A 24,367-nucleotide genomic window follows, 5' to 3' on the forward strand; every position below is an offset into this window, starting at 1 on the left:
AAAAAAGAAGAGTGGGAATAAAAGAAAAAAATTTTTTTTAAGGAAGTGACAAAAAAAAATTTTTTTTCAAAGGAGAGTGACGAAAAAAAATTTTTTTTAAAGTGAGGTACGAAAAAAAAAATTATTTTTAAAAGGGGGTGACAAAGAAAGAAGAAAAATTTAGAAAAAATAACAAAAATAAGATAAGAGAAAGAGAAAGGAAAGGAAAGACAGAAAGGAAGATCGGAAGATCAAACTTATCAAAGTAAGAGTTTATATAAAAAACAAAAAATGTATCATAACAAAACAATAAACAATCATGTGATCTCGTGTTATGATGGGTAAAATTATCTTAAGTTTAAAAATTCCGTATACATTCCGCATGATTAATTTTTTCTGTATACATTAGTTTTTTTAAAAAATGTTCAAAAATGAATTGCTTATTAAATATACAGAATTTGTATACAGAATCTATAAAAACGTACATAAAATGTATACAAAATGTATCCTTTCCGTATACATATTTCTTATAGGGATTCCTATAACATATTACATATAAAAGTCAAAATGACAATTTAAATCTCTTTTGATATATTAAGAAAACTTGCAGAGCAGTTAAAAATACATATAGTATAAGGTTTCTTATAGTACATAATAAGTGCATAAGGTTTCACACCAGGATTTTTTAAAAAAAAGGGAAATCTTAACAAAGTCATATGATCAAAATGATCAACATAATTAATATAAAAAATTACCAAAAAAAAAGGAAGATGTGACATATTGCAGGTGAAAAAAAAACATATTCCTATAAAAATTATAAAAAATTTTATTAAAAAGAATATTAAATAAGTTTATTATATATTGTTTTCTTTTCATTAAAAATATGTTTAATATATCACTTAAATACAAATATTGAGTTATTAATAAAATCAGTAATAATTATTTTGTATAATTGAAAATTTGATAAAAAAATCAACAAAAAAAATTAAAAAAAATTAAAAAGCTTATTAAAAAAAATTAAAATGTTTATTAAGAAAAATTAAAAAGTTTATAAAAAAAGTTTATTAAAAAAAATATAAAAATTATTAAAAATTTATTAAAAAGAATATTATATAAGTTTTATATTATCATATATTGCTTTCTCTTCATTAAAAATATTAATATATCGCTTAAATACAGATATTGGAAAATGCTAGCCATTAGTAAAATTGATAATTATTTTGTATAATTGAAAATAACTTGATAAAAGAAAACAAAAAAATTAAAAAGTTTATTAAGAAAAGTTAAAAGTTAAAAAGTTTTTTAAGAAAAATTAAAAAATAAAAATATAAAAATTATAAAAAAATTTATTAAAAAGAATATTAAATAAATTCATTATATATTGTTTTCTTTTCATTAAAAACATATTTAATACATCACTTAAATATAAATATTTATTTTGTATAATTGAAAATTTGATAAAAAAACAAAAAAAAATAAAAATTATTAAAAATTTTATTAATATAAATTTTATCATATATTGCTTTTTCTTCATTAAAAATATGTATTATTCAAATACAAATATTAGAAGATACCAGCCATTGGTAAAATTGATAATTATTTTGCATAATTAAAAAATTAATATAATGCTAATAATAATAATAATAATTATTATTATTAAAAAAAATTAAAAAGTTAAAGTTTATTAAAAGTTTATTATTTTGATGATTGCATTCTATTGGATGGATATAGCTTATGATAATTTGTTTATATGGTATATGAACTTAATATTAATAAAGTATATATAGATCATTAAAAAAAAAATTAAAAGTTTATTAAAAAAATTAAATTTTTTTAATTAATAAAGAATATAAAAAATTTATAATGCTGGCCGGAATTAAGTGATCGCCATGTAAATTTCCTTTTTTGGAGTATTTGTGAAACCAAATTTCCAATTTTTTGCGAGAAGCAAAATTTCCTTTTTTGGAAATTTGTGTAACGTTACATTAATATTTTTCTTAAATCCGGCCAGGATTACTCCAATTTTTGGTAAAAATAAATATTAACACATGATTTCGGAATTCGGGTAAATAGTTTAGCCACCAGATTTGTTAAAAAAATATTTTTAAACAAAATTTCCATATAAGGAGATTATAATTCTGGCTGGCACTATAAATTAAATATTGTGCAACGTAGATCCCTTACATAAAAGGAAAATTTCCTTAAAAGGCGATTTTCAAATTCAAAATTTCGAAATTTCAAAATTTCAAAAATCTTAAAAAAAATTTCCTTTTATGGTAATTTTTTTTTTGAAATTTCGAAATTTCGAAATTTTGAACTTTTAAAATCGCCTTATAAGGAAATTTTCCTTTTATAGGATAGATCTACGTTACACAAAACGTCCAAAAAAGGAAATTTGGTAATACAAACTTCCTTATTTGGACATTTGTGTAACGTTACATTGCCATAAAAGGAGATTTTCCTTATAAGGAGAATCTCCTTATAAGGAGATTTTGAAAATTCAAAAATCGAAAAATCAATTTTTCGAAATTTTGGCACTTTTCGTTCAAACGGTACACCGTATATAAAGTTACGAAATTAAAATAATAAATTTCTCATTCTTACAAAAATCAAACTCTTATTCAACGAGAATTGTTCTGTCAACCACTGTTCCCGGACGACAATTGCCCAATTTATAGTGCCTCTTTTGCAATATAATACTATATATTAAGGGATTAGTAAATTTAGAAATTGTAAAATAATAATGGTAACAACATGACATTAAAAAACTTACAATGTTAGTGTAGGTCCCGAATTTCTGTACACACTAGCAAAGACTTCTTTAAGTGCTTTTACTTCATAAGTTTTTACATGTAGAAATTGAGTTTCACCAACTCCATCACGATAAAACAAAATTTTTCTCAGTAAAACTTGATTTCTTTAATAAAAAACACGAAGTAAATTGATTACTATTCCTTTGAGATCTTTAATAATTTCATTTCAAGGATCTTTATTAACACTAAATCTTCCGTATTTGGTAGCTTTTGAATCCAATGAGGCACATACAGCTGCAATACTTGGCCTATTATCACCTCTTCCGGAATGGAAAACATCAGCGCTAAATATCATTGTCGGTTCTGAAAATACAAAATCAATTTGATCGTTGGGTAATATTATGTTTGTCCACCTAATTTTACATTCACTTTCAAAAAGATGTTTGAACAAATTTGGTCAATTCCATTTTTTCTCGCTAATCGTTTGAGTAAAATACATTGAGTTAGAACACCCAATTGCATGTCCCCAATCCTTTTAATTTCTCCATATATTGGACCCGTTGATCCATATAATGATATGTAGAGGATAATTTTTGTTAAACAAAGATTTGTGACAAGCAATATTCAACGCCGTAGTAATTTCGCCTTGAGGATTCGCATACATGACGTAAGGATCATTTGGGATGTCTAAAGACTCAGTCTTCTAAAAAAATAAAAAATAAAAACGTTAGTATACGTTACGTTAAAGAAATATATAGAAACATAAACATTGTCCGATTTCTCACCAAAATCCCACGCGTTTGAAGGGTGAAACGAAGACAAAACCTAAAAAAGAAAGTTTAATAGTTTAGTACCAAAGATGACAAAAAAAACCAACAAATAATAGAAAAAATCTACCTTAATTTCCACAAAAGAGACATTGAAACATAAAAAAGGAAATACTGAAACCTAAAAAGAAAGATAATACTGAAGGGGTCACTGAAACCTAAAAAGAAGCCAAATCTACAAAAAAAAGAAAATCAAAAATTAATGACGAATATGAAGAAATAAAATGGCAAATCTAAAAGAAAAAAATGAACCTTTAATAGAGTTCGTTAAAATAAAGCAGTGTTCGGAAATGACCTGGTCATTTGACCATTTTTCGGATTAGGAGTCATTTGGTCAAATGACACCCCATCATTTGGCATTTGGCATTTGAATTATTCGCGAAATGACAAATGCCAAATGATTGGGTATCATTTGACTATCATTTGCGTCCTTTGTCATTTGGTCATTTGTCATTAAAATATTTAAAGATTATTGGACAATTTATAATCATGTGATGTACAAAAAAGGAAGGACGTAATCGAAATAATCACAAACAGAATCAATTTCACCAAATTATTTATTTTTTACTGTAATCTGAAAATAATAAATAACACAACCATAATTATTAAAGTGATAATATCTGATATGTTATTTATTATATATAATTTTATTATATAATTATATGTATAAATAAATATTATGGCCATCTTATGATTAAATAAAGACAACAATTATATATAAAAATGGTGAAAAATGGGATCCACTACATGTGTTACAATTAAATATTTTATTGCAAAATCAATTAACTTTTATCTGTGTGGATAAAATGATCATTAGTGAAATAATTATAAGTGAAATGATCCTGTCTATAATAATATTATTAACAAATAATAACCTGTAAAATAATAACAAAATCATGTGATTAAAAAATCTTTACTACTATTGGAACTTTTTTGATTATATATATTAAACCAATTTTGTTTTAATATTTTTGTTTTCTTAATTAAAATAAACAAAATAATTAATAAAAATTCTCAGAATATTTAATATTTTTCAAATGACTTAAATGACAGGTCATTTGAGTTGCAAATGACAAATGACAAATGACTTGTCATTTGAGTCATTTGTTCATTTCAAGTCATTTGCCGAACACTGAATCGTATAAATTTCGTGATAAAATCAGTGATCAAATCATGTAAATTCCATATAAATCCCATGCAAATTCCGTATCCAAACCATATTTTTAGTGATACGGAATTGTGCATTTTTCCGTATCCTATTATGATACGTTATTTCTAAGGAAAAAAAATCATATAAAAACTTTATAAAAATCGTATCCAATTTTTTTATAGGGCAACAAATTTGATGAAGGAAAAACAAAGTGTAAAGATTGTGAAAATGATGAAAATGAAATTGATATCAAGGTCAAAAGATTAAAACAAATATGTAATGATACCAATACAGAAATAACTGAAAGAGAATTATTAAGGTTAATCAGTATGGGATATACTGATGGAGAAATACTGGATCAAGAATTCATTGAAACATTCCAGGAAAATAAAAATGATTTGGAGAAAATTTGAAATGGATATTGGATAAATTTCTAAAACAACAAACAGGAATTGAGGATAGTGAAAGTAGTGGAAACAAATCTGATGATAAAGAATCAGATGGATCTAAAAAAGATGGAGAACTTTTAAGTCCAAATAATAGTGATAATAATGAAAATTTTGAAGAACCTTATGAAGAAAACATTATAAATAGACCTGACTTTGACTCAAGTGAAAGTTCAGAAACAAATTCTGAAGATAAAAGTGAAATATCTGATTATAATATAGAAAATTTATTTGAAACACCTTTAATACCAATACCACCGATAGTACCAATAGTACCAATAAATATGGGAGCAACAAGAGCCAAAGTTAGGAAAGATTTTAGGGCAGCTTTATTAGCAGTAACAGGACATGACATAGGAGGCAATTGGGCTGGATTAGTCGCAGCCAATCCATTAGCAGATGCAATCGAGGATGCAGGTAATGTAGCTGGAGGAATAATTAGTATGCCACAATTTTATGGAAAGGAAGAAGAAGACATTAATGATTGGGTAAGACAATTTGAAACAGCATTTACTGCCATAGGAAAAGCAGCAGGAGTTAATGGAGTAAGACAAGCAGCAATGGCAGCTACCTGTTTGAAAGGTGCAGCAGCACAATGGTATAATGAAAAGAAAGAAACAAATAATGGAAACTTAGTAAATTGGCAAGATAATGATAATGATAATGATTTAAAACATAGAATTAAACAAAGATTTACCAGAGAGGATGTTAGAAAAAGAAAAATGTTAGAATTAAGGAAAATAACATAAGGAATAAACAAGAATGTTGAAGCATATACGACAAGGTTCAGACAAATACTAAGGATAGCTACCAGAGGTCATGCATTGGATGATGATTTACAAGTAGATAATTACATTGAAGGATTAACACCAGTGTTAGGGTATCAAGTCAGAAGACAAAACCCAGCAAATTTAAATGATGCAGTGAATATGGCAAGGAGAGAAGAGGAAGCTACTAATGAATTGATGAGAAAAACACTTAATATACCAGTTAATACCCAAAGAAAAGGAATTGATATACAGGATGATAAACCAAAGAATATATTTGAAAAACCATTGGAGAAAAATTATGAGGATGACCTCACTGAAATGTTTAAAAAATTAAAAGTAAAATTGACAAACCAACTTGGAGGACAAAGAAGACCACCAAACAATAACAATAGACAAGGACAACTACATCGAGTATGTTATAAATGTCAACAATCAGGACATTATGCAAGGGAATGTAGAGTGAATAATGGGCAAGAAAACTATAGAAGACCAAACAATCAAAATTATAATAAAGGACCAAATAACTATAATGGAAGACCAAATAATTATAACAGACCACCAAATTACCAAAATAACAATAGAGGATTTAACGCAATGGAATATTATAACGATTATAGCGATCAATATGATTATGATAATCAAAATTATCAGGATAATAAAGCATCATTTTATGATCAAGGATATGATTATGATGACCCATACTACCAAGATAATAATATAGCATTCAACCATTTTGAACAAGATTTCTATAATAATGGAAGACAGACAAGGAGTAACATAAAAAACAGGTCAAGCGATCGAGATATAGATATGGAAATTGAGCAAGAACAAGCACGCAGAAGAGACAATAAATACGCAAGTCAACAGGAAAAGGCAGCAGCACTACCAAAAAGAGGGTTCACTGAGAACAGTTTAAGAAAAGCACAAGAAGCAAGAAGAAATAATAATACATGTGGAAACTGTGGACAAAGGGGTCACTATGCAACAGAATGTTAAAATGAACGTGTTGAAGGTATCCATAGAATAAGCGCATTTCAAAGAAATATACCAAAATATAATGTACTAGAGGATATGAAAAGTATCAAAGCAAATGCAACTTTTTCACAAATTATAGATATGAGCCCAGAGCAAAGAAAAATATATTATGAAGGAATGAGAAGATATCCACAAGCAGATTAACTACAGGAATCATTAAATAACGTTGAATCAGAATACTTAACAGCATTAAGGGGTAAATTAATGATAAACCAAGAACCAAAGGATGTAATGTTCGATACAGGGGCAGCAGTAATAAATGTAATAACTAGTCAAATAATGGATGAAATGGATTTAAAAATTGAGGAACCAAGTACAGTAAGATGTGTAATGATAAATGAGGATAAATTAGCATCAAGGGGTACCACAACAATATACATACAATTTGGGAATAAGGAAATACCAATCAAAGTTGAGGTTATTGATTCAGAAAAGAATGAAATTGTGTTAGGAAATGGAGTATTAGATACCGTACCATTCCGAAATTAAACAACCATTTTTTGAACTTAACTCCGGCCAACGTAGTCATAATTCTGGTCAAAATCGCGATAATGCAGGCCAGGGTTGCTTATTTTCGGGGGTTGTTTAATTTTGGAATGGTACGGTATGTTAGGATCCAGAAATATATATAAAAGGGTCAGGTTTGAGTTTGCGTATTTTGAACTAAAAAAATCATGAAAATCTTTCCTTTTTTAGATAATTTTTGATAATGCCAGTCATAATTTTATTTCCTATTATAGTAACTGACTGGCATTATCATAATTCCGGCCCTGAAAAAATGCGTACAGCTCATAGTAAAAAAATTTTTTCATCACCTGACCCCTATATATATATTTCTGGGTCCTGATATGTTCAAGGCAAACATAGATTATACAGATAGAACATTAATACTTAAAATGGATGATAAAACCATGGATATACCAGTAAAATATACACAAAGGACCATTAAAGGATTTGAAGAAACATTCGATGAAGAAGAGATACTGGAAGAGTTATATCAGGATGAATTATACAACATATATGAAGATGACCATGAAAATTATGAAGATGAAAATTTTAAAGTATAAGTCTTGGTTAGAATGATACTGAAGAGACAATAAAGAAGCATAAAAGTGACTACGAAAAATTTACTGAAAAATTTAAAGTTGGGGACATAACCAATGAACAAAAGGGTAAATTAAAGGTATTAGTAGAAAAATATAAAGATATATTTGAGTATGATGGTGAAAAATTTAACAGGACAAAATTGGTAAAACATGAGATAAGGTTAAAAGAGGGTACTGAACCAATAGCTCAGAAAAGGTACAAAGAAAATAATGAAAAAGGTAAATTTATTAGAAAAGAAATGGACGAAATGTTAAAATTGGGAAAAATTAGAGAATCCAGAAGCCCATGGTTTTCACCAGTAACTTTAGCAGGAAAAAAGTCTGGGAATTATAGATTTTGTATCAATTATAGAAAATTAAATAAGGTTACAATAACAGATGCATACCCATTACCAAGAATCGATGAACAATTAGAAAGGATAAGCTCAGGAAAATGGTTTACAAGTTTAGATTTAGCATCAGGGTTTAACCAGATAGAAATGGCTGAGGAGGATATTGAGAAAACAGCTTTTATTTGTTCGGCAGGATTGTATGAATATAATGTCATGCCATTTGGATTGACAAATGCACCTGCAAGCTTTCAAAGATTAATGGATAAAGTACTGAAGGAATACCTGAATGATTTTGTGATAGTATATATTGATGATATAATGATATATTCAGAAAATTTTGAAGACCATCTGAAACACATAAAGTTAGTGTTGGAAAAATTAAAGGAAGTAAGCTTAATATTAAAATTAAAGAAATGTATATTCGGAAAAACAGAAATAGAATTTTTAGGATATGTAGTTGGTAAAAATGGATTAAAACCGAGTCCAGGAAAGGTTGAAAAGATACAAAAATTAACAGCACCAACAAATATAAAAGGTGTAAGGTCAATATTAGGATTATGTACGTATTATAGAAAATTTATTAAAGATTTTTCAAAAATAGTAAAACCAATAACATCTTTATTGAGAAAAGATGAAAAATTTGAATGGGGTATCAAACAACATGAAGCATTGGAAATATTAAAAAGGAAATTAACTGAAGAACCAGTGTTAAGACAACCAAATTGGCTAAGGAAATTCATATTGATTACAGATGCTTCAGGAATAGGATTAGGGGCAGTACTAGCTCAAAAAAATGATAAAGGTCGAGAATATGTAAGGGCTGTGACATATATTACCTCATATCATTTTATTATAGGTGTGTACAGGTAAGATATCTGATCACGTGAATGTCAATCATTTTCCTTTTATAGATCTAGAATTATAAAAAGGGCTGAAATTTTTTTTTTAAAAAAAAAAATGTTCGAATTTTGTTTTTTTTTTCATCGGCTTATTAGCACTCACTCCAAACAAAATACACTAAATAAAAATGATAGATAAAAAATTTCATTGTATAGTAGTTTATTTTGTATTCAAAGATATATTTATTGATTCTCGAGCATTAAAAAATTCCATCCAAAAAAATTATGCCAACATTTTTAATATGACGATCATGCATATTGCTGCGTATTGCTGCGGGGAGGGAAGATATCTCGCTAGTTGCTACAAAAAAGAAATTTGAATTGCTGCGGAGTTCATGACACATTCAACTTTCAAGATTTGATTTTAAAAACTTTTAATATAACAAACGCATCAATAATTTTATTTCCAGTGCTAAAATGAGTCATCAAACCTTCTTTCTTAGCCCTAAATTTAATAAGAAATCAATCTTTCATTCACCAACAAATAAGTCCCAAGAGTTTGTTAACGCTTATGTATATAGTATTATGGTTAAGAATGGGAACGGAATTCCCAACCGTGCTGATATTTGTAGTGAAGCAGCAAAAGAGTGGAACAAAATTAAAATCAAGAGTAGACTGGAAATTGATGACATGATTAGAATTATCTGGCCACGCCACATAATCTATGTAATATGCAAACAATAAGGCCATTACCTTCTGCACCTAGAGAAGATTCACATCCTCCTCTTCCTACTCTTCCTGCAATTCGTTCAGCAGATCCTATACTGGAAATTTCTGTCAATGCATCAGCACAAAGAAAAGTGGTAAATGAGATAAAAATAGCCGAAAAAAAGATTAGTGAATTCGAGCAGATCTACAATATTTCAACAGATTATCAATTTCGACATGATACATACTTGAAAATAGGAAGTCATCAAGCTGAAATTGAATCTAACAGGAAAAGAATTATTAAATTAAAAAGGAATGCTGATTATGCTCAAAAATGCAAAGAAAAAAAAAGAAAAATACTTCACGAAGACCAGATGGTAATACTATATGATAAGCCTGGTCGGCCCCCATTTCTTTTTGAACATCCGAATTTGCATGATCATATCCACGATTTGATCGAGTTTGGAGCAGCTGATAAAAAACGACGAAAGGAAGTGATTAAAGTGTGAACTATCGAACATTTGCGCAAAAATCTTGAAGAAAATTATGATGTTTATATGGCGAGAACAATATTGAACAATTACCTGCTGCCTTGCCAATCCAATTCTATAGCCGCAAATAAAAGCACATCATCATCCAGCGTGGGTCTCAGTAGCGGGAGTTTCGCATACTGAAACACGCGACCATTCTGATGGTCATTATTGTCTTGCATCTACTAAATATGCAAGGCAATTTGCTACCGCCTTTGCCGATAATTCCGTTGTTATTTCACAAGATGACAAGGTGAAGATAGGTCTTGGAGTACCTGCTGTAGGTTGAACATTTCATTCGTTGCAGTCAGTTAATGAACCTGTTAGTGTAGCCGACCATGATTTTCCTTTAGGAAATGCGCAGAAGTTGGTTCTGTCGGTTTACCTTATAACAAAACCAAACGAGTCAAATGATGAATTACAAACAGAACAACTTGCCATTTTTGTACGCCATCAATGGTCTCTTGGTACGTCTTCACTCACACACATGCAAGATCTTGAAAGCCTTGTCCTGGATCCTCAATATGATGATGTATTGAAAACCGGTGGAGAAATTCGACCGATCTGGGTATTACTGGTAGATGAAAGGCCGGACGAGAATCCAAGACATCTAAAGAACATTAAAATATACTGTCAACTTTTTCAAAAGTTTGATTTAGATTACTTGACTGTTCGAACACATGCCCCAGGATAATCTAAGTATAATCCTGTTAAAAGAGGCATGGCTACACTATCTGGAAAATTGGCAGATATTATACTACCGATTGATCACTTTGGATCGCACCTAAATACACAAGGTAAAGTGATTGTTCCAGAATTGGCCCTGTGAAACTTCTGATATGCTGGAGAAACACTTTGCGATATTTGGCGTCGAGATTTGATTTTTGGGAAAAAAGTTAATGCACGGTATGTTGAAGAGCTATCTAATCCATTCGAAAATTTAGAGTTTGAAGGTACAGACAAAGAAAAAGCAGAAGAACAAAAACAACAAAAAAGAAAACAAAAAAAGGAGATGACTCACCAGAATGTTTTGTGCCATGGTCATGGATCGAAAATCACTGTAATTTATGCCAGTATTCTCTTGATATTAAACATTGTACGAATACAAGCTGCTGTGGACCACCTCGTGCAAAAGAAGCCATGGATTTTCTTTTTTCGAATAATGGCTTTTTGCCTCCAGTTACGAAAGCTAAAGACGGACATTTCACAAATGCCATACATCTCCTTGAATATTTTGATCTCATGAAAATTCCTGAGTACGATTTTCACTGCCCGTCCCTTGATCAGACAGCCTATTCGCGTCTTTGTTGCTCCGCGTGCAATAAGTATTTTCCAACACTTACTTATTTAACGAACAACAAAAAAACATTGCATCCTATCAGCCGTAGATGACCTAAAGGGAAATCTAGAGAACAAAATTTGAGAGTCCTTGACGATTTCTCTCTTCTTCCATCACAGCAAAAGCAACCTCTCTTTGACGAAACATATTTAAGGGATTGCATGTCAGATAAAGAATGATAGTTGTATATAGGGATGGCAACGGTCGGTCATGGTCGGTCATCGGTCAGTCATAACCGGTCAAGAACCTTTGACCGACCGACCGACCATTTGACCGACCGTTTGACCGACCGTTTGACCGATCATTTTTTTTATATTTTCTCAGCGTTTTTATTAAGGAAATTGAAAAAACGTGCGAAAACATTTTTTTTTATTAAATTATTAATAAAAAACATGCGAAAACGTTTTTTTTTATTAAATTATTAATAAAAAACGTTTTCGCAACATTTCTATTAAAATAATTAAAAAAACGTTGCGAAAACGTTTTATTTTAATTAAATTACTAATAAAAACGTTTTCGCAACGTTTTTTGTTAAAATAATTAAAACCGTTTGCGAAAAACGTTTTTTAAAATTAAATTATTAATAAAAAACATTTTCGCGACGTTTTTTATTAAATTTTTCATAAAAAAATTTGGTCGGTCAAACGGTCGGTCAAACGGTCAGTCAAACAGTCGGTCAGAAGTCTTGACCGACCGATATCGGTCACGGTCATGACCGGTCATAATCGGTTAATGACCGTGACTGTTGCCATCCCTAGTTGTATATACTGAAAATTTTTTTAATAAAGCATGTATAAAATCTAAGCCACTAATATCACGTGATTTATAATAAACTGTGTAACCTAAGATTCCCTGCCACCCACCCACCCCCTAAAATATTAGGTAATATATGTCCTGGCCCTAATAGAATACGCTAGTAAAAGTTTAAACAGAACAGAACAAAGGTGGCCAATAACTGAACAGGAATGTTATGCAATCATATGGGGAATACAACACTTCCATAAATATTTGATTAATAAAAAATTTGAAGTGGTAACAGATCATGCAGCCTTGAAAGGATTAATGACTGCAAAGGTACCAAAAGGAAAAAGATCAAGATGGGTCATGGAATTAGAACAGTATGATTTTGAAATAACTCACAGACCTGGAAAAGAAAATAAAAATGCAGATGCATTATCAAGGATAATATAAATAGATGAGTAAAAGGACTAGGATTCAAAATATATATATTAATAAAATATATAATAAGAACAACATGATAGAACCACCTATGGATTGGGTCCTTACTGGTCAAATAAAAGTACGTGAAATAACTGAAGTGATGATAAAAGAAGGAAAGGATAGGACAATCATCCATTTAGAAGTAGAGGATAGAATAGACAGGATACTCGTAAATGTAGATATCATAATGAGTTATAAGGAGAGAAAGATAAAATTAATAATGGACGATGGGGAAGACATAGTAATACAAGAAGGACCAATAGAAAAAGGATTAGGATGGATATGATATAAATTAGTTATAGGAAATGAAATATATATATATAGGTAGAAATACCCCAGATCAAAAATAAAAATGGAACAAGTGGTGAAAAATACAAATTATAAAATAAAGGATATAATCAAAAATTTAGAAGATATAACAAAAGAATTAAACAGGATAAATTATAACTATAAATATAAAGCTGAAAATTTTGAAGATAGTAAAGAAAGACCATCAATATTAGAAACCCAAGAGGAAATATTACAAATAGAAGTAATATTGAGCAGGATAAATCGATTAAAACTATCAGAGCTATGTAAAAATGGGACCTAAAATAATAATTATATGTGGAGTCAATGGTACAGGAGAAACATTTATCGTAAATAAACTCATAAAAGAATTTGAAAAAGCAGGACAAAGTGTAAGATTTAATACCTTTAAAAGGAGAAGGGAAGATAATGATAAATATAAAATACCAAAAAAGGGTATAGAATGGGAATTTAGGAAGGAAGTGGTTGAACAAATCAACAGGAGAATGGAAGAACATGAAAATGAGGATTGGTTAATATTAGATAAAAGTCCCTATAGTGAATACTTTTATCAACAAACACCATCATTTGATAGAGGATATATATCAAAATATGAGAATCACTTACTAGAAAAGGAGATATTCAGAAACAAAAGGATAATTGATGGATCAATAGTGATATTTCTAGAAAATGACAAATGTTGGGAGAATTACAGAGGTAGAGAATACTCAAAAAAGGATCAAGGACACAAAACATCATACCCATTATTAAATGAAGAAAGATATATGGAGATGGTGAAATCATTTAAAGAATGTCAGGATATTTTACGAAGGAGAAAAATATGCTAATATTAAGATATCAAATAATGATACTGATTGGGAAAAAGTGTATAATAAAATAATAGAGTTAAACGGTAATAAATCATCGATAGAAATTAAAAGTGTCGAAATCAAAGAAAATACCAAAGTAATTGATGGTAAAAAGTACATTAAGAAGAATGGTGAAAATGTCAGAATAATAGAAAACTTTGAAAAGATGGGAGCATTATATTTGGCTCACAGTCATGAATTATCAGCACATATGGGAATTAAAAGTACTTATGATAATTTAAAAAATAAATATTATTGGAAAAATATGTTAAATGACGTCGAAAGATATGTAAGGACATGTGACGAATGTCAAAGAAGAGGAAAACCACAAGGGAAAAATGAATTACACCCAATTAAAGTAGTAGAACCATGGTATCAAATTGGGATTGACTTCGTTGGACCATTGAACACGACAACAAATGGTAATAAATATATTATAGTAGCAATGGATTACTTTACAAAATGGCCAGAAGCTAAGGCAGTAAAAGAAGCAACTGCTAAGGAAGTATCAAAATTTATTTATGAAGACATTATCTGTAGACATGGATGTCTAATGAAGATATTGAGTGATAGGGGGAGTCATTTTAACAATGAAATGATTAAGGAATTAATGGAAAAATTTAAAATTAAATGGAATTTTTTCACAAGTTATCATCCAGAGACAAATGGATTTGTTGAAAGATTCAACTGAACATTAGGTCAAACATTAGCAAAATTATCAACCAAAGATGATTGGGATCAAAAGATAGTACCCATATATACTATTTGCTTATAGAAATAAAAAGCATAGTTCAACAAGAATTTGACCATTTTATTTAACATATGGAAGGAATGTATGGACAATAATGGATGAAGATATCAAAGAAATCAACCTAAGTGATAGAATAGTTGGATTATTAGAAGAACTACCAAAAATCTGACATGAAGCTAAAGAACAAATATTAAAATCTCAAATAAAACAAAAAGAATATCATGACAGAAAAATAACTAAAGAACATATCTTTGGAATTGGAGATAAGATATTACTTTATGATAAAGCCAAAGCTCAACAATTATCTGGAAAATTAGAATCAAAATGGTTGGGACCATTTTACATCCATGAAATATTACCAAATGGAGCTTACAAAATTAAAAACATTAAAGGTGTAATCAAGAAAACACCTGTAAATGGGGAATTATTGAAGACATAACATACACCCATGAGTAGATGATAAATACCATCAAATGATTTTAAAATCACATGAATTGAGATCATATGATTTAAAACAATTCTGAGAAAAATAGGAAAAATTAATGAAAATTTCCAAAGAAAGACCTAAGTGAAATCTGGTACAAGAAAACTGTGAAATTTAAAGAACACATGACAAACCACAGAAACAGCCACAGGACGCAGCTAAGTCAAGTAATGATACATGCTTGGTTTAGTGGTATAATTCGCATCTACCACTTTGAGACACGAGTTTGATTCTTAAAATAAATTTAATGTGGGCATTAAATTTTCATGCGGGGGATAGTTGTAATGCCATAATATACATAGTAAATTTATTAATTGTGGGCGCAGTATTATATTTAATCTTAGTATATAAAATTTTAATTTATTTTTAGTTGTATTTATAATTGGTCCGAAATGACATTAAACTATTGGTTACAAAATTAGAGATAATAATTGGACTGAGAAGACATTCAACTATTGATCATTTGATTTAAGGATAAGTATTGATCCGAAAGGTATAGGATTAAGTAGATCATTACATAAAAGGTATTACAAATCATAATTAAGGAGTTAATGATGATCCTATGAAAAATAGGAAATCATAAATATTTTGTGGAAATACTTTAAAAACAATGGAAACACTTTTAAAGTAATGGGATCACTTTGAAAATCTGAATCCAGAAAGGTGAATTAAGAAATTGGCGAATCATAAACAAGTGTAATTTCTTTTAAATAAACGTAATATTTTGGCTTCCTGAAAAAGAGGAAGGATTTCGAACTCTAAGAAATAAAAATGGTTAAGTATTATAAATTTACCTTAATATTGATAATAATAATAAAACGAATCTTTTAGCATTTTTCTTATGATGAAAAATTGCCACATTAAGTAAATTAATGGAATTAAAGGTTACTAATATGGGGAAATTATCGCACTTTGAAAAGTTAATATAATTAACTTATTTATCATTTAACAGCATTAAACCAAGCATATTATTGTATTTATTTATATTATTAATAAAGAGTTATTTTGTTAATACTTATGGTGGCAACGTGATTTATCACGGGCATAGATATTACAATATAAAGAGATTATTATAGCTCAACCCACCTCGGCCGCGGCCTCGCAGTACCTACATCCCCCCTCCGTGGGGTAGGGAATCCCCTATATCTGTCACCATCTGTCATTAACATCTGTCATATAATAATATACTAAAAAAGAATGAAATAAGGGAAAAGAGAGGAAAATACGATAGAATCAGAGGGGTATGACAGATATGACGGATATGACAGATGTTTCAGAAAAATCGGGAGAGGATACTCCCAGAAAAAAGTTTTGATTTTACCCCCCCAGATCTGTCATTCTGTCATAGATCTGTCATATGATCAGGATTCAGTCTATTCATCTGTCGGAAGCAGTGAGATAGCAAACCGAGTAAACAGGTAGGTTAATAGCCCCTAGAAGGTCTGTAAAGCCACAGAGAGATAACCGGGTAGAAGCGCGGATCTTTGGAAAAAATATATTCGGCAATTGAAGATTAGGTAACTATAAGTAACATACAATGATAAACTTACACGCCGCCACTTCTCTTGCCGAAGATCTTGGTCTCGATCTTGTAGACATCTATGGAATCCGTAAATGGATCCAAATGCAGGCTTCGCCCTTCAACGACCCGGACATAGTAAGAGAGATGGTCAGAAACCTTCCGATCAAAGAATTCGGAAAACATCTCAAGATAAACAGACTCTGGTACAACGGTTGTAAAGCCGAGTTGTGGAAGCGATATAAAGAAGCTGAGGAGGTATACAAACAGGCAGTAGACTACTACAGGGAGGCCATTGGCAATTTCAATGAAGCCGATCAGAAAAAATACACTAGGTTCGCAGGAATGGTGGCAGTAGAAAGAGCTCTTCTCAGATGTGGCTTTATAACGCAAGAGTCCGACTGGGAGAAATGGACTCAAATAACGTACAACATCCAATTGCTTAAGGAAGGCCGCACTCTTGATGACTCGGACGATGAATCAGATGATGGAGAGGTATCTCTCGATGACTCGGATGATGAGGAATACTTTTAGAAGGCGGTACTAATCTGTCTTTCTCTTTTTTGCTTCCTTAAGGCATTTATCAATACACTGTTTACACGCGTCATCAGACTCTAAAATTTTTTGCCCAAGTTTTTTGCATTGCCTATTATACGCCGTCTGATGTCTTTTAGCCGCGGTTTCTTTTTTCTTCTCCTTGGTTTTCTTTTTGATAACCCAGTCTATCCCAGTAAAAGTATTCTTATGCATCCCACAAACTACACAGTCACCATGTAAACGATAGCGGCCATTTGTGGTCATATCTTGTATTTCACTAGCAGTCTCGGTTTCCTTCTTACACTTTAGGCAGTAAAATCGTGTCATCTTAAGATTTGAAGTCCGAAATCTTTCCTTTAATTTGTCGTAATATGTCGCATTTAGAGAATTATTACAAATACTACAATCTCTCCGGAGTACCGGCACGAATTCTAAAAGGTGAGGAGCACTACAACCTATATAAAAAGCCCTAAAGGAGAAGTCATCAGAGCGTCCACAAGTAGTTGTATGGAAACCAAATGCAACACATCAGGCAGATCTTGCAGAGATGCCAGTCGACCCCAAAGGATTCCACTATTTCCTCGTAGTGGTGGAAGTCGCGGGTAAACAAGTCGATGCAGAACCCCTAAAGGATAAAACTGCAAATAGGGTTCTAAACGGGTTTGTCAAAATCTACAGAAGAAATCGTATTAAGCCACCAACACACAGACTGGAGACAGATTCCGGATCAGAATTCACTAACGACCAGGTACGTGATTTTTTCCTGAACAGCCTAGGGGTAATGATGAGGTTCGGCGAACCAGGAAGACACAAACAGCAATCATACGCTGAACGAGCCATCCAAGCAATCCAGGAACCTCTCCTAAAACGAATGGTGGCACAGGAGTTGAAGACCGGGGTGACATCCGTGGAATGGTCAGAAGATTTCCGTGATGTAGTTAATAAAATAGATGAAATCTGGCAGAGAAATCCCCCAGACATTCCGACAGGGTCACCCAAAGTGTCAAAAAAGACAGAACTTCTCTCTGAAGGAACACATGTCCGAGTCAAGTTAGACGAACCTATTTCAGTACTCGGGAATAAACTCCATGGAAAATTTCGTACAGGTGACATAAGATGGAATCCCAATATCCGTGTCATCAAAAAAATGATCCTCTCACCCGAACAGCCTCCTACGTATCTTCTTGATGGACCACACGGGCGTCTAGGTGTATCCAGATGTGCGTACACCCGAAAAGAGTTGCAGATTGTTCCAGAAAATGAACATCCCCCACCTGACTCCGTGATAAGAGGGCAACCCGAAAGATTTGTACCTGAGCGGATACTCCGGCATCGCATCAGGAAGGGTCAAGACCAGTATCTAGTCAAGTGGGAACGATACCCAGATACCGAAGCCACTTGGGAACCCGCTGACCGGTTGGAGGAGGATGTCCCTGCCTTAATCCGCAAATTTTGGGAATAAAAAATAAATATTCCCTATTTTTTGTCTCCTCGATTCACATCAGAAACTATCGGGATAAAAACATTCTTCTCATTACAAGTAAGGGCGATATGTTCACGTGATTCATGGACATCATAATTGTAACGTTTCAGACACGTCCGGCTCAATCCAATCTCCCTATGCTTGTAATCGCTTAAAACCGCGAGATTCTCAGTGATTACACAATCAGGGGTTAGTTTGATTGACACACCTTTTACCATGCCGAATGTCCTACCAGAACCCGGAGCGCCAGATATGTTATGTGTAATACTCTTGTCGATATCCAACCCTAATTCTTCAGCGGCTTCCCTCTGAATAAAAGACGCGTTAGCACAAGTGTCTGCTAAACACTGAATTGCTATCCCATTGACCTTCCCATCCAGCGCTAAAAGATCTTTAGTATTCTCCAAACGAGCTATGTCAATATCCATCGGGTCATCTTCCCTGATATCCTCTTCTTGTTTTTCCTCAACTAGGTCTTCCGGAATCTCCGTACTTTTACGAGCAGACTTTAATTCTTCCCGAAGAATCTCGCGGAGTAATTTTCTAAAATCTGCAGACCTTAATAAACTTAATGAATCATTTTTGGTGACGGCTTTTATAAGTGTGGGCTTACTACTAGTAACCTTCACAGGAATCTTAATAGGAGTCATTTTAACTGATTTTTTTGGAACAGATTTAAGAAGTTTCGAGATACTTACACCCTTATCCGAGTTTACTTTTTTTTTGTACTTCGAACTGCACAAATCCGAAAACCACCTTCCTCATCGGGAACAATTTTCAAGTCATCAAAACTCGCGGTATTAGTATCAATATCCATAGCATCATCATTAAGATCGAGGTTTCTCATTGCTCGGGCTAATTCCAGATCATCGCGTCTATCTTTAGCCTTCTGAAGTCTCTTTGGAAATCTTTTAGACGTCTCATATCCCATAATAAGATCAATAACATGTTGATCATCCTCACTAGTCCACTCAGGAGCATCAGGGTCACCAGGGTCATCACCAAAATCATGATCTACATAACCATCATCCCAATCAGGATCCTGATGATCCTGAACAACGCGTGGCCGTGGCTTTGGCCGAACAGGTTTAATCTGTTGTCTATAGACCGGTGGTTTACGAACTGGCTTAGATGCTTGTAATTGTTTAAATTGTGCCTGGAAATTCTTGGTAAGTTCCTCGGCCTGCGCCTTGAGCAATTCTTGTAATCGTTCTTGAGTAATAACGTCTGTCGACCTTTGTATTACAGCACCTTCGTGTGGAGTCACGGGATGAGTATAGCCAGCCAATTCCTCTTTTTTAGCCTTTTCAATACCCTGGCGCCTTTGTAATCCATAGAACATTTCACCCTTTCGTCGCTCAAGATCACTCAATCTATCGATTAATATATTAAGAGGCGCCGCCCCGATTCTGGAAGCTTCAATAACGTTTTCCGGCAAAAGTCCTCTATAGAACTGGTCAGTAACCATAATTCGATTATATCCTACAATATCCCCAGCCCTCTCAACTCGCTTATAGTAAGATCGAACAGGTTCACCTTGTTCCTGGTAAAGATTACTAAATCGTATCTGAAGTCTTTCTTCCACGACGGTTGGAAAATTTGTACGCATATGCATAAATGCTTGATCCAGGAGAATCCCCTGTAAGACTATTGGTTGATTCTGGACAGCAGCATTAAATGGACCTCCATGATTTCCCAACCCATTAACGGGTTGATGAGTAGGACGTCCGCCCGCACGCCTCCACTGCTCTTCAACTTTAAAATTCGTTCTAACGATATCAGCGCGTGATGGGAAAAATGCATCTCCAACGGTTACCGCCGCATTACCTGCAACCCTTGAATATACATCAGCATCAGACCCGGGTAAGTAAGTACCAACATGTAATCCATTAGCAACCTCAGGAACAGCTAAAGCTCTGAACGCTCGGCGAGTAGCACCGGCTCCACCATTTGCAGCAGCCACTAACCGAATATTCGAGAGTTCCCAATTTTTTCCAGTAAGTTCTGCATCAAACCACCTCGCCGCTTCATCTCTCATACAGCTACGAAGAACCCCATCACTCGCACCCGACCAGGAGGCGCACCGGCATCGTCCAATGGATCAATACCAACGGTATTAATATACCCTAAAAAGTTATCAATAAAAAGATTAAGATCTTCATCTTCCCGACCATGAAATATGGGGGCAGCTATACCAACGGCAGCCATATCGTATTTTGTGGATGGTTGAGAGGAGGTGGAGGAAGGTTCAATTGTCTGATCCGAAACCATTGTACTTGGATACGCAGAGCGGCTATTTGTTGGAAAAGTCGATTCCTAAGACGTCCCAATGTCCGAATTCCAAAAAGAACCCGATTATTGGCATATACAAGCCGATTTCGTGCCACATCACGCTCGCCTATAGCTCTATTACGTTCACCTATAGCTCTATTACGTTCTCCTCTCATAAGATTATATTGCTGCTGAAGACGACGATTAGTCGTCCGCATACCACCAAACTCACGTTCCAATTCAGCCAAATTAGCTTCTAAACTAGTAATAGTATCTTGTACGTTATTTAGCTCATCTTGTGTAAGACCTAACAAACCCGTTTGAACCTCGAGTTCATCTTGTAATTCATCACGTTCTTTTCGAGATCGATCGCGTTCCGCTTTTAATATATCGCGTTCTTCGTATGTTTCTCTACAGCGATGAATTAATAAATTAAGAGCATGTTTAAGACGATGGTTTGCATTTTGTACATCTCGATTAACAACCATGCGATCACTGACAGTTAAAAAATCTGTTAGATCCTTAATTACCGCAACTAATGGTATATTATTCATATCACGCAAATCCCTAGGAGGCGGTCCAGTAGGCTCTGAAGGAGTATAAATTGCAATTGGTGTCGACATCGTATTTAAACTAAGATAGAATAAAATTCAAATGGATCTTTATGTATACAATTTGGACGAGTACACGACCGACTCGAGACAGGGTAATGAGTTTGCCCCATCATGGCCTTTCCGTCTTGCCGTAGCAGGAAGTTCTGACTCGGGTAAGACAACTATGATTATTAATTTGTTAATGGGAGACAAGAAGGCAAAGGAGGATGGCGAAAGGTACATATTATGTGATGCGGTAATTCTAGTTGGCAGATACCTCGATGAACCGAAGTGGGCAGTCGTACGTGATTTTTTCAAAGAAGAAGAAATTCCGTTTACCGCAGTATCCCATAGTGAGATTCCAAATGTTAAGGACTTCAACTCCACCCAGGCTACTGTGGTAATCTTCGAGGATTTGATGGATGCGCCTAAAAAAACCCAGGATCTCATCACTGGATTTTTTACACACGGGCGTCACAAAAATATCTCGTGTATCTATGTGGCCCAAAGATTCTTTACCATTCCCAAGGCTATTCGTGAAAATGTGAATTATATTTCCCTACATGGAGGTCACGGAAGTTTGACCGATACTAAGAGGATCATCCGCCAGTATACAGAAGAATCGGAGTCACTAGCTCCAGTAATCGATGACCTTACTCTACAACGCGAATTTATAGTATTTGATCTTAGAAGATCCAAGAGCGATCCGTTATCTATTCGGGTTAGATGGGATACTAGTCTCAGTTCGATCACCGATCAATCTCAGTTCGATCCTAGTTCGATCTCAGTTCAATCCCCGTTCGATCCGAGTTTGAACCCAGTTCGATCAAAGTTCAATCCGAGTTTGAACCCAGTTCGATCAAAGTTTAGTTCCTATGGCCAGAAAGCCGTAGCTGAAGCAAAAAAGTCCTCCCAGCTAATCGAGTTTGCTCGGGAATATCCATCGCCTAAAGAGAGAAAACACCTTCTCGTATCTGGTGTTATAGCTAAGAACGCAGATACCTGGATTAAGTACGTCTTTCGGGAAGCCTACGGACTATCTGGTAAAACCCTGGGATCAGACTTCCAAAACTTCTTAGCGAAAGTACGGGATAGGACCACGAAGACTGAAATTCCAAAACCTGAGACCGTAAAGGAGTTATTCTCCCGATATGAAGTCCTGAAGTCTAGTCACCCTTTGGATAATAAAAAATTAATAGAAGGCATCGGGGTCCTTTTACAGATCTTTTCTAAGGGTCATATGGACCGTCGAGCATTACGAGTAGGGATCAATAGTATTTTGTAAGAATCTGGTTGCTTTAGCAACCCATCTCGCGAAGTTTTTCCGCAGAAGCCCTAAGAATCATGGCACTTTTTTTACGTCCTTCGAAGTCAATCCGTAGCATCCTAGCTTTTAATCCAATAGCTCCTAAGGCTCGAGAAGCAAAGTTCTTAGTCATCGGATTTCTTACATGATTTACATAGTTCTCATAGAATGTAGTAAAGGGTTCATCAATACCATCCGGATATGTATTCCGTAAGAACTGATATAAGGCAATTTCCCCACTGTCACATCCAATGGCTATAAGCTGTTCAAGAAGCCACTTCCTAGTATCCTCGTATGAATCTCCGTCCATAATTTTCATATCTAGTCTTTGTGTGAATAATTGCGTAAAATCCGCATTACTTGCCCGACGGATAATCTGGACCAACTTATCCCTGGCAAGTCCCAAGGCTTGTAAAGGTTCACTCTCGTCACCAATCTTCTTTATAATCTGTCTATACAACACGCTGGATAATCCTCTATATGCCGCTTTTGCAGAGAATACTCCACAGTTCTGACACTGGTTTATTACGATTGATGTTGACATGGCTATCTTTCTTTGATTATTCGCTCGCTTAGTATCCTTCACAATCTTTTTTATATATTGTTATCTTTAAATACCTGTCATTTGTATAAAAAAAAAATAACTGGCATTAAGGGATCAACCGTTGGAAAGACCGGAAGACCAGAGGACCGGAGGACTCACCATTAGGAAGCGCAGTCCTTGCACAACTTGTCCGTTAAGTCACTTGGGCTTACAGGCATGAGACATTCCCTACACAACTCAATATTAAGCTCTGCAAGTCTCGGGGCATGGTCCTCCAAAGTTCGTGGATGACCGGAAGGACCGGAGGAAGGTGTCCCGTTAGTCGTATTCTGCTGTAAGATAAAATCATCATATTCATCTTGGTCAGCTTGAATAGCGGCTCTGATTTGTTGTATATTATTGAAAGTTAACCGCTGGCCATCAAGATTTTCCTCATTATAGCGTGTTTCATTGATGATTTCATCTATAAGCTCCTCCTCTTCAGAATGAACAAGGTAGTAGTCCTCAACTACCTCGTAGTCACTCTCAACCAGTCTATGATACGTTCTAGTACCGTGTTGAATATAGCGTCCTGTATCTGTATTTAAATATACAGGTTGTTCCTGGGGTGGAGGCGGTACGGTTTGTCTACGGACAAGCCTTCCATCGATATAATCATGGGATTCCATAACTATTCGATTAAAGGTA

The 24,367-nt window shown here is 33.4% G+C and overlaps 1 protein-coding gene across 1 annotated transcript; it reads left to right on the forward strand.

Annotated features, from left to right (window-relative positions):
- Window positions 1-16,964: 16,964 nt before the first annotated feature.
- On the forward strand, window positions 16,965-17,480 carry OCT59_023856 (uncharacterized protein; the record flags this gene model as incomplete). Its single annotated transcript, XM_066135009.1, has 1 exon — window positions 16,965-17,480. The coding sequence occupies one exon, from the start codon at window positions 16,965-16,967 to the stop codon at window positions 17,478-17,480; it is 516 nt and encodes a 171-aa protein (XP_065991080.1).
- Between the last annotated feature and the right edge of the window lie 6,887 nt (window positions 17,481-24,367).

Source organism: Rhizophagus irregularis, chromosome 4 (assembly GCF_026210795.1).
Source record: "Rhizophagus irregularis chromosome 4, complete sequence".
Lineage (NCBI taxonomy): Eukaryota > Fungi > Glomeromycota > Glomeromycetes > Glomerales > Glomeraceae > Rhizophagus > Rhizophagus irregularis.